Source organism: Tenrec ecaudatus, chromosome 6 (assembly GCF_050624435.1).
Source record: "Tenrec ecaudatus isolate mTenEca1 chromosome 6, mTenEca1.hap1, whole genome shotgun sequence".
Classification (NCBI taxonomy): Eukaryota; Metazoa; Chordata; class Mammalia; order Afrosoricida; family Tenrecidae; genus Tenrec; species Tenrec ecaudatus.
In genome coordinates this window covers 33,892,052-33,904,022 of record NC_134535.1, presented here as the reverse complement: position 1 = coordinate 33,904,022, position 11,971 = coordinate 33,892,052, and the positions used below count along the sequence as shown (strand labels likewise).

The 11,971-nt window shown below is 36.7% G+C and overlaps 1 protein-coding gene across 1 annotated transcript in view; it reads right to left on the bottom strand.

Moving 5' to 3' along the window:
• Positions 1 to 1,152: 1,152 nt before the first annotated feature.
• UBE2N (ubiquitin conjugating enzyme E2 N) overlaps positions 1,153 to 11,971 on the bottom strand; it is a 33,221-nt gene continuing 22,402 nt past the window's right edge. Inside the window, exons 2-4 of the mRNA XM_075551179.1 lie at positions 4,812 to 5,058; positions 4,496 to 4,636; positions 1,153 to 2,861 (exon numbers count right to left, since the gene is read on the bottom strand). Of these exons, the coding sequence (XP_075407294.1) occupies positions 2,821 to 2,861; positions 4,496 to 4,636; positions 4,812 to 5,058 (429 nt within the window). The 3' untranslated portion in view covers positions 1,153 to 2,820. The remainder of the gene's footprint in view (positions 2,862 to 4,495; positions 4,637 to 4,811; positions 5,059 to 11,971) is intronic.

The window sequence follows — 11,971 nt, the reverse complement described above, 5'->3', positions numbered from 1 at the left end:
CCTAGTCTCACAGAATTAAATGTAGACAATATAGAAGATGAGGTTTTATACTTGGGAATTGATGTATTTTGTATGTAACAAGGATAGTAAAGTCAGGCAAGGGGTTCAGCAAAGGATGTAATGTTATAAAATGTGCCCCTCTTATCTGAAAAATCCTATTTGGGAATGGATGCTGTTACAAGAAAGCTAGTATAGGACATATTTTAAGTCAATGTCTTTTGAGATATGACATTAAAGGAGCGAGCAAGAGAAGAGATGGGAGAAGAGATGCCAAGCCATACAAAGATCATCTAAGGAGACAAGGACCTACATCTAGCATCAACAGAGAGAAAATTTTCCCTTAGAGCACACCCCTGAATTTGAACTTCAAGCCTGAACTGCAAGAAAATAAATTTGTTAAACTCATCCAATTGTATTTCCACTATAGAAACATCCAGTGGCAGATAGCTAGACAAGAAAATGACATATTCTTCTTAGGGTGGCTGCTACTCAGCTCCTCCCAGTTGCAGAAAGGTTAAGTCCACTGGCCAGGCCACACTGCAGATATTGCTGCCAGTTTTCACATCTGCCTTGGCCTCTCTATCAATCGTAAGGAAGAGCAGTAAACATAGACGGTATTATCCCAAATTGCTGTGTAAAACACATACACTATATTATCCCAAACTGCTGTAATTGAGAAAGTCAGGGTCCGTACCAAAATTACAAAGAACAAAATGTGATCTCATGATATTGGGATTAATACATTTGAAAGAGATACAAAGACTTACTTCATTTCTGTCATGAGCTCTCCAGATATGAGTTCTACTTTTAGAAAACAGACTGTTGTAGTGTAATACGCTTGATGTAAAATTTGATTAACTAATAAATCACTAAGTAACAAGATTGTTTACCTACAGCAAATACAGCTGATCTCTATTTAGCTACCTGCACGTCACAGGTGTTCAATCATATTTACTCTAGAGAGAGACTGTTTCTTCAGACACATCCTAAGAAACTGAACTATTCAAAAACTGCTATAAATGACAATTGCTGTTAATAGCTTTTCAATTTACAAGATGCAGGTAATGAAAAGCTTTATTCCAAACTAAGCTAAGATTGGTTACCAAACAATGCAATCATGTAAAAAGATATCAGTTACCAGTCATCAAAAGCTTTGTATGTTGAAAATGTAATTTTAATAGATAATTCTTCATCTTACATGGGAGCACAATAAAATACACCACATTCTGAAGTGACTCCAGAAGTTACTAGAATAAGAATAGGGAAAATTCAGAAGGGCTACAATATCTATAACCGTAAACTGCAAGAGACAAAAAGGTTCCAACCTGCAGGTTAACATTTACATCATATGATGGGCTCTATTTTTTACTTAAAAGTAACAAGAGTCAAGAATTAGATAAGGAGGAGGTGGGGGAAAGTTTTTTTAGGGCAAAGGGAGAAATTGTCAATGAATTTTCCTTTCCCTAAATATCAAATTAAAGGACAAAAGGAACTCCCATATTAAATACTGGAGGAATGAAAGCAAGAATCATTAACAGAGGATTTGATACTTATATTTCCTGAAGAACTTTTCTGATGACCCATATGCAAGCGTGCTGGCTGGGTGAGATTTCCTCAAATCACACAAGGAAAACTAATTATGGTTCAGCCGATGATTACTGGCAGATCTATGTTACCTATTAACACATACCAGTGGTCTTACATTAAAGTATTTAGACAGGAACTAAGAAAAATATCATGACTCAAATGTGGCAAAAGAGAAAAAGTCCTACAGATTGCTCAAAATCGCTCCTTGTCTGAGTCTCCTGGTACAGCATTTTCTAAACATGTGGCAAGATATATCAGTGATCGCCTGGTAAGACGACATAAGCACATATTACATTTCTAAAAAGAAGAAAAAAGTCAGATACTGATGCTGTATGCAAGCTCGGGGTCAGTTTATAAATACTCCATTCAGTAATATTGTAAAATATATTTGTGTCAGTGAAAAACACACTGGCAAAATCCACCTCTTGTCATTCAATTTGCCAGATTGTGAAGACAGAATGTTCTATCAGAGTTTTAGTTTTTAAATACGATTGTCACATTAGGAAAGTGAAATAAACACAGTAAAATAAACTGTACAAAGGCAAAGTAGAATAACAAAAAATATTTTACTAAAACATAAGATTTACAGAAGTTTCCAGACAAGCCATACAAAATGGTCACAAGCCTTTTTTTGAAGTGAGGAGTCTACACTTGACAGCAAAGTCACAATGGTATTAGTGAGGGCTGTGATGTTTAATGTTCCCATTTTGGTTCAAACAATCCAGCTTGTCCAACTACAGTGTCTAAATAAAGTTAGACTTGGCTAGAGGGTATATTCTAAAGAACAACTGGTTAGCTGCTTTTAACCAATGCAATTAGATCACCGGAGAGGGGGGGAAAGGAGCCCATAAATTTAAAACTACCTCTCCCACCTCAAAATAAAAAATAAAGAAAAACATCCACACCCCTGCAGCTAACCCTGACAACTACCTTCATTCACAGTGCTTTATACTTAGACCATGATGGGGGAGGAAATGGATAAAAGCAGAGGGGCCACTGCTTTTCCACAGTTAACAACAATCCAGATGATACTTCTAGCCTCTGCTCATGCTTTACAACAGTGAATCAGGACAACACAGATTTGCGAATGTGCATTTAATCACCAAAAGACTGAAGATGTCTGGGCTTTTATTCAGTAATGGTTCTAAGACTGTGTCCATTAAATGCAAACAAAACAAGGAAGAAGTCTTGGCAGAACAGGAGAAGTGATGCACACTTGATGATCAGATCGACTTAAATATTATTCATGGCATATAGTCTAGTCCATGCTCTAGCTGTAGACAAAAACAAACATGTAATGATTACTTTACTTAGTTCAATATTACTTTCAAACTATAGAAACAGCAAACGAAATCAACTTAATTATGAAAATCTCATGTTATATATTTAAAAACCCATTCTCTTCCTACGAACTGGATCAGGGCTAAAAGATTTCCCAAATGTCTAACCATCAAAAAAATTCTACAAGGAAATTTTAACATTCTATCAATAAAGTCCAAAAAAGGTGAGTGAAGCATTTCTGCACACATAATGCTCCCTGACCCATTTTGTTAAAATCTGTAGCAGAAAAAAAGCTTGTTGAATCAAAACTCTAGTAATGAACTGATACATACTTGGATTCTAAAAATTACAAAAAGAATCCATACAAAAAGAACTAAAACGTATTCAATTTATCTTTCATGCAAGATTAAGTCAAAAACATAATAAAATTTATTACTTTATTAAACAAAGATATAAAATAGTGAAGATATTGTTCAATATACTATCCATCTAAGTCCATATACTTCTGAAGGTGCAGTCTCCGTTTCTGACTCTTCCCTAAATAATTCTGCACTCTTTGATGTACACCACGCCAAAACAGCAGTTTTGGTTTACTCGAGGAATTCAAATTATGCTCCTTTGAGATGTTCTATGAGTTTGGGGAACAAAAAGCCCGAAGGGGCAAGGTCAGGTCTGTAGAGAAAATGGGCACTTTTTTCTAACAAAATTCTGCACAGAAGATGTGATGAAAACATTCTTCCTCAGCACAATTTTCTGACTAGCCTTTTTCACTTTAATATGGTTTTTTTTAAGACTTCTTCATAAAAACCCTTGTCATTGTCCTGCGTTCTTCAAGAAAATCTGTGAAGATTACCCTTTGGGATCCCAAATATCAATCACCATAAGCTTCTGCCTTAAATTAAACTGACTCAGAAGCCAGTGTTTTGATTGGGACTTGGTCTCGTCATACGGGTAAACCCAAAACAATCCTGACTGTGCTTTTTCAATAAAATTACCTTCAATGGCTTTAATTTTGTTTTGAAAGACTGGTAGAAAAATCAGCTATTTGAGCTACTGATCTCCCCATACTACCTGTAGCACCTATTAAACTAAAAGCTTGTTGAGGTTAAGTGATTTGCTGAAAACTGAAAATGCCAAATAATGAGAACCGAGCTTAAATCACCCTCACATCGGTAGTAATTTTATGTTCTTCTTCCACCAGGTTCTGGAGTTTAGACAGGTCTTCATGCCTTCCCTAAAATGCTTGCTCCATCTCAAAACTGTCTATCCACCCCCCACTCCTACACGAGGCCCAACAAGGCTAAGGTTAAGTGTCATACTGAAAGAACCTATCTGCAGTCATCTGTTGATTGCAGAGATGTTTAAACACATTTTTTTGGAATAAATGGCATCAGAAGAAATACTTTTGCCTTAGCTTCATATTGCTAGACAAATGGTGGGCAGTCAGAAAGTAGCGGCTAAATTAGGTGAACTTATTCAGTAGTCTAAAAGGATCTAACTAGAGGTTAAATATCTTTTGTCAGAGTTATTTCTAAATTACAAACCATTTTTGTGTGTGTTTGAAAGGCAACACTAATTTGTTTTGAAAAGTGGTTAACTGCTGTGAAAGATAATGAATGTTAAATACCTGTTTCTATGGCTTGGGCTTCGTTGGTCTTCCACTGCTCAGCTACATCATTTGCTAATGGATCATCTGGATTGGGAGCACTTAACAAAGCCTGGATCGACAGCAGAACTGTGCGGATCTGCAGTGCTGGGGACCACTTATCTATGAAGGCAACAGGCCCAGTGTGATACAGCATGAAAACACAGCCCCAGACTGCTGCATTTCCCTCCCACAGACCTCTATGGTCTTTATGAAAGCAAGAAGACAAAGTTTCCACATTTATGGAATGTGTAGAGAAAAGAAATGTTAATGACACAACAACAAAAATAACACTTACCTTTCAAAATATCTAAACATATTCTTCCCAACTTGTCTACATTAGGGTGATAAATTTTGGTCATGAAACGTACTTTAGGAGCTGCCATTGGGTATTCTTCTGGAAGGAATAGTTCAAGTTTAAAAGTCCCTCCCTCAAAGGGGGAATCCTGGGGGCCAGCAATGACCACATGAAAATAACGGGCGTTGCTCTCATCTGGTTCTGCTTTAATGCCAGGAACTGGTTCTGCCAGCAAACGCTGGGTTTCCTACAACACAAAAATACAAACATCTATGAATCAAGTGTCATTTCACAAAACACCAAATTAAAATCAGAAAGCTCCTATCTTAGATTTGAATATAACGGAATCTCTTCTCTAGTCACCTGATAAATTACAAAATTCAAAGAAAATGCAATTTGAATAATCAGAACTGGTTGGATGCAACAGTAAGTGAAAACTGATGGCCCACCAAATACATCTTAGATATACATGTCTACAAACATATTAATTATAAAATCACTTTAAAAATTGACTTCCGAAAAAGAACACTAGTATTATTATGTAGATACTGTAACTGGCTTTTTAAAAACTCTACCAAATCCAAGTTTTTAAAAATAACTATTTAAAGTCACCGAAAAGCTCCCCTTTGGATAATACAGCGAAATGAATAAGTAAGTATCTAGGGGCTTGAACATGCCTAGAGAGATACACAGAATCATGCTGACTGATCTCTAAAACTGATAATTAGCCTCAAATGGATTTTTAATGCTTGTCAATAATCCTATAGTTATTTCTTTTGTTATCAATTCTCCTGGCCTCTTAGATTCTTTCTCCCTCCTTTCTTCTCAAACCAACATTTTCATTCTTTTGATAACCTCCAACTAATGATCCTGCTTCCTATTTAATAGGAAAATAAAAGAATCTTCCCAAAGTTCCCAGTGTAACATTTGTACATCTATCTGCATTGTGCTCATGAGAGTACTTCAAGTTTTGGTGTGGAAGAATACAACTGTGTTTTATAGGATTTAAATGGAGTCCTTTTGGGGTCTAGATTGCCAAATCTTTCTTCCAAGTTGTCTCTAGTTAAACATTTGCATCACCCAGAGACTCCTATTTTCTCCTGGTCCTAGAGCACTAGATTTTAATCCTCTTACCTACTCAGACACGCAATGCCTCAGGCTCTTTCCATTCTCCTATCAAGACTACCTCCTCATACACCTGCATGTTGAGATCACTAACAATTCAGGTAAATGCTTAATATTCACCCTACTTGATTCACCTCTAACCCGTGGCATAGAGGTCACTTGTTGAGCCGCTAACTAACTGCAAAATCAGCAGTTTGAATCTAGTAGCTGTTCCAGCTAGTCTCAGAAGCTTAGAGGCAGTTCTACCCTGCCCTCCAGTGTCATTATGAGTTAGTGTTGACTGGAAGGCAGAGAGTTTTCTGTTTTCTCCTTGACTTCATCTAAGAGTAAACACATACCATTTCAATGTATCGTTCTACAATCTACAATAAATACAAACAAAACAAACTCAATGTCTTGGAGTCAACTCTGAGTCATAGTGATCCTTCCTTTAGGACAGAGTAAAACCCTCATCTTTCTCCAGCAGAGTAGCTGGGGGTTTGGAACTGAATTGCTGACCTTGAGATTAGTAAGCGAAGGTGTAACCCACTGCCACACTAGGACACCTGTAACTATCTACAATACACGTACTAAAGGCGGGGGAAAATTTTTCTTATCACAAATACTAAAGTAATCATGAGATGGAGATACAAAATCAAATCCTCCCCAAAATGCATTACTCATCATAGTCATTTTGTGATACTTTTAGACTGTTAATTTAAGACTTTGTTTTGTTTTGTTATCTTAATCATGGCAACTGGAAGAAAAAAGAGAAACTGATGTGCTCTGATGTGGGGGAAGAGAGCCAAACACCAGAGTGGTGGCTTTCCTACCGTGGAACACTAGCTTTCCAGATTCCCTCCGTACCAGTCAGGAAATAAGTCCCAGTTCTATTTCCCTCGGTGTTAGTTTCCCACACTCTGAAATGCTTTAGCAAAATAGCCTTTCGTTCCTAATAAAAACTGTTTCACAGCATTAATAATCTTAGGCAAGTGAAGCCTCCCACCTTGGAAAATCCTCCAACAGCTGTCTACAACACTTCCTTTTTAAATAAAGGTATTAGAAATGAACAGTAGGTAGCAACGATGACACATACAACTTTCCTCTAGTTCCTAAATGCTTCCTCCTCCCCCACTATCATGATCCCAATTCTACCTTACTAATCTGGCTAGACTAGAGAGATGTACACTGGTACAGATAGGAACTGGAAGCACAGGGAATCTAGGACCGGATATCCCTTCAGGACCAGTGGTGAGAGTGGCGATACTGGGAGGGTAAAGGGAGGGTGGACTAGAAAGGGGAAACGGATTAAAGGGATCTACATATAACCTCCTCCCTGGGGGACGTACACCAGAAAAGCGGGTGAAAAGAGACATCGGAGAGTGTAAGACATGACAAAATAATAATTTATAAATTATCAAGGGTTCATGAGGGAGGTGGGAGCAGGGAGGGAGGGGGAAAAATGAGGAGCTGATGCTGGGGGCTTAAGTGGAGAGCAAATGTTTTGAGAATAATGAGGGAAACGAATGTACATTTATACAATTGATGTATGTATAGATTCTGATAAGAGTTGTATGAGCCCCCAATAAAAGGATTAAAAAAATAAAGTATAATCAATGGCATTAAATCATACATGCAGAAGCTGTGGAATTGGCAAATGTTTTGTTTTGTCTTTCTGCCAAAATTTTAAAAAATAATTATATGAATAACAATTAGTACAAGGGAGTAGAAAATGCTCTGAAATTGATCATGGTAATGATTGTACAAATCTTCTTGATATGACTCAAATATTGAATTGTATGACATGTGGATGAAGTGCCAATAAAACTGTTTGAAAAAATTAAAAAATAAAATATGATAAACAGGAAAAAAGAGAAATGAACAGTAGGAATAGAGTGATTAGGAAAAAAATGAACGATTAAAAAAAAAAGTTCTTGAATCCTGATCTCTCCTCACCCCCATCCTTTGTTTTGTCCTAGGTCTCCATGTTTAGGAAGTTTTGAAAAGGAAGATGAGAGGGGTAAGTTGAGATACAAAAGCCTCAAAACACCACTCCCTGGTTACAAAAAGCAGTAGCAGCTCTACTTAAAACTATAAAAAGCTACCAGAAAGCCCTCCAAGATCATATCCCTCAATAGCTTCAAAATCACTCAGTGCTTATTGGCAGAGGGAGACAGACAGATGGTGGGGTGGGGGAGGGAGGGAGTTGGAGAGAGAGAGTGCGAGAGACTACCTTTCAGTTAATCTTCAACAGCAGATGGTCTTTGTAAAATTTAGGTATTAAACATACCATATGACCCAAATCAATTATGCGAGTATAAACTAAGTGTTCAGGTGCGGAAAAGGCCTATAAAATCAATTAATTCAAAGATCATAGAATTTTTCCACTCTTTTTAAAGCCCCACCATAGATTTTGACACAAGGAATGGATACCCAATCATTTGACTAAATGCTGTCCCTGGCCACCTCAAACAAACCCACAGCATGAATTATTGGTAGAAAAATGAACAAACTCCAAACCAAATGAAACAAGTTTCAGATGCTAGAATAACATCTACCCAGAATAGATGTCATTTTTCTCCTAAAATGGCAAAATCTGAGTAGGAAATAAAATTTTTTTTGCTACTCCTCACACACCTGTGAAACACCTTCAAATTGTATGCCATCCTTGACACAGAAAGTGAAGTACAGCATGAATTCTTTAAATCTTGAAATAAGAGCTTAAATCCCTACCGCTTCACAATTATTTATGCGTTTTTTTTTATCAAGCAAGGCACCCTGGTGGCACATGGCTAGGAGTTCAGCAACTAACTGAAAAATCAGGGGATGGGACTCACCCACCATTCCACAGGAGAAAGAAGTCGAGTTGGCTTCCATAATGATTTACAACCTTGGAAAGCCATCTAGTGGATTAAAACTCAACAGTGTTATAAGACAAAGTAGATTCTGTGAGTTGAGTTAAACCACTTGAGTACACCTGCCAATTCACCCACTGTATTGAGAAAGGTGAAATCTTTCTCAATCTAATTCTCACTCCGCTCAAAATTAAAATCCACGAGAATATGTACTGTGGCAAGATTCACATTGACCTCTGTTACACAAGTCTACTTTTGGAAGTGAAGGTCCTATCAGCCCCACCTCAACACCTAGGAACTATCTAAAGAGAGGAAAACAAAATACAAAGATGCCTTGTTGTATTGTTTCACTTTGATGTGCTTCAACAGCATTTGCTCAAACTTTTTCATATATAAACATAACTTTTATATGTACTGGGGAACAAAAAAATGCTGCAAATTGTACTTCCTAGTATCACCCGCCATCATTTCTCCCATAAATCCCGTAGGATTTTTTACCTGCATGATTTAAGATTTAATAAAGTGCATTGAGTTTTTAGGAATGCAAATGAGAGGGCTTTAAAAAGCTCATGGAAAAGTCCCACCCACTTTTCTATGAATTTTGTGAAGCCTCTTTGTTTAAGTCTCATAATACAGAACTAAATGTATTCTGGCCAGGGATTAAAAATCAGAACCGGTTTCTTCACCATACTGCTTCTTTTAATTTAGAGCCTTAAGGTCAGCTATAAGCAGGAAAGATAAAAATGGCTGAGGAATGAATCAATTAAGACCAGAAGTTTGCTCTTAGAAAGAATCAATAAAATTGACAAACCAAACAGCAATGGGAAGACAAAGGAATAAATGTTCGAAAGTTGATCATGGTGATAAATGCACAAACCCTCTTAATATGATTGAACTGTATGTTATTCATATCCCAATAAAACTATTGAAAAGCAAAATAATAAAATAAAAATTTGACAAACCATTGGCCAAACTGACAAAGGAAAAAAATTAGAGGATGCAAATAACCAAAGTAAGAAATAAAGTGGGAAGGCAATGATTATAAGAGAATAGTATGAAAAATTGCACTCTAACAAATATGAAAACTTGGAAGAATGGCAAATATCTGGGAATATACTACCACCTAAACTATCAAAAACAGAAGCCAAATATCTAATACATTCATAACAACAGAAAGACACTGAAGCTCTAAAAAGCACTAGCCCAGATGGCTTTATTGGCAAAATCTACCAAACGTTCAAAGACAAATTGACATCTTTTCTACTCAAACTATGAACCATTCCAAAACACAGAAAAGTAAACAGTATTCCCCAATACTTCATTCTATGAAGCCAGCAAAATACTGTTGTTGTCAAGGGCAGGAAGATACCACATACACAAAAAAGAAAATTACAGACAATATCCCTCATACATATAAATTCAAACGTTCCCAACAAAATTCTAGTCAACAGAATCAACAGCACACCAAAATCATAATACAACACAATCAGAAAATCCATCAATGTAATTCACTACACATATATAACAAAGAAAACTAATTTGATCTCAATCAATGTAGAAAAGGCATTTCATAAAAATCCACCTTTTTCCTTGTAAAAACTCTTCAGCAAAAATGGAATCAAAGTTCCTCAACATAATGAAGGGCACATACATAAAACCAACAGTCAAAATTATTCTCAATGGAGAAAGGATGACAGTATTCTCCTTGATTAGGAACAAGAAAAGAATGCCCAACATTACCACTTATTACACATCATCTGTGACAAAAGGTCAAATTCCACTCAAAGAAGAGATATTCCCTCTAAAATATGTAGCTGGCAAGCCTGGATGTCCATTCACAGAAAAATGAAACAGGATTCATACCTCAGTTAATACACACAAAAAAATAACTCAAAATGGATTGAAGGCCTAAACATTAAATCTAAAACTAGAAAATTCTCGAAGCAATGGAGAAAAAAGCAAGGGGTTCTAATCTTATAGCATAAATACAGTACCAATCTTAACTTAAAAGGTACAATCAACAGAAACAAAAATAGTTAACAGGGACTAGACTTAGGAAAAGACTTTACCAAAAAGAGAACCTACAAACTGGGGCAAAAGCTTATATCCGACAAGGATCTGATGTGAATATGCATAGAAAACTTCAACCAAAAGACAAACCCATCCAATGTTTAAAAAATGAACAAAGGACATGAATAGACACTTTACCAAAGAAGACATTTAGGCAGCTAACAAACATGAAGTTACAGTAACAGAGGTCAATTCTGTTATACAATTTAATTTTGCGATAGTGCTGGTTTTACAAGTGTAGATATGCAGGCTGAACAGGTAGAGGAGAGAGAGGGTGGGAGTATATTCGCAAATACACAGATTTGACAGAGGTTATTAATCATCTGAGGGACACCAAAAGCTACCGGCACAATCTATTTCACGAGTACCAACTGAGGCCCTAAAGCAACCACCTAAGGTGGCAACTATTGGTCTTCCCTGCCTGGAGGAAAGAAGAGCAATGAGGATCCAAAGTTTTAAAAGCTGGAATTAATTGTATTATGTTTTATTTAACCCTACATTTCTAAAATTGCTCAAGAGAAAGTTGAGGCTGGGTGCTACCCAAAAGTTGTACACCCTCCAAAACTCTCTAATAGAGTCACTGTGAGTCAGAATAAACAGGATGGTAGTATTTCACCATTCCCTCCAAAAAAATCTGTACAAAAAGTAATGTCAGAATATCGGAATAGATATTAACAGGAATGTGTACAAATATTACTGTCTGCTATAGTCTTGAGATTATATTTGAAAATGATGAGACATACAAAGGATTTCATATGCACTAATCACCAACTAAATATACCATTAAGAGAGAAGGTCGGTCTTTATATTGAGTCCCTGAGTGGCACAGGGAATTAAGCATTCTACTACTAAAAGGCTAGTGATGTTTCCAAAAGATGTCAGTTTTGGAAACCCTATACAGTGCAGTTCTACCTTGCAAGACGTGAGGTCCCCACGAGTTGGAAACGACACACAACCACAGTGATCTTTTGTAGTGCTTATTACGTTAACAGACCCTATCAGAATTGACTTCATGGCAGTGAGTATATTAGCAAACAAGATGACAGAGAGGCAGAGAGCAGTTGAAATTTTCAGTGAAACGCACAGAAATAAGCTACAACTGGCCCATATTCTAGGTCTCGACCCTACTGT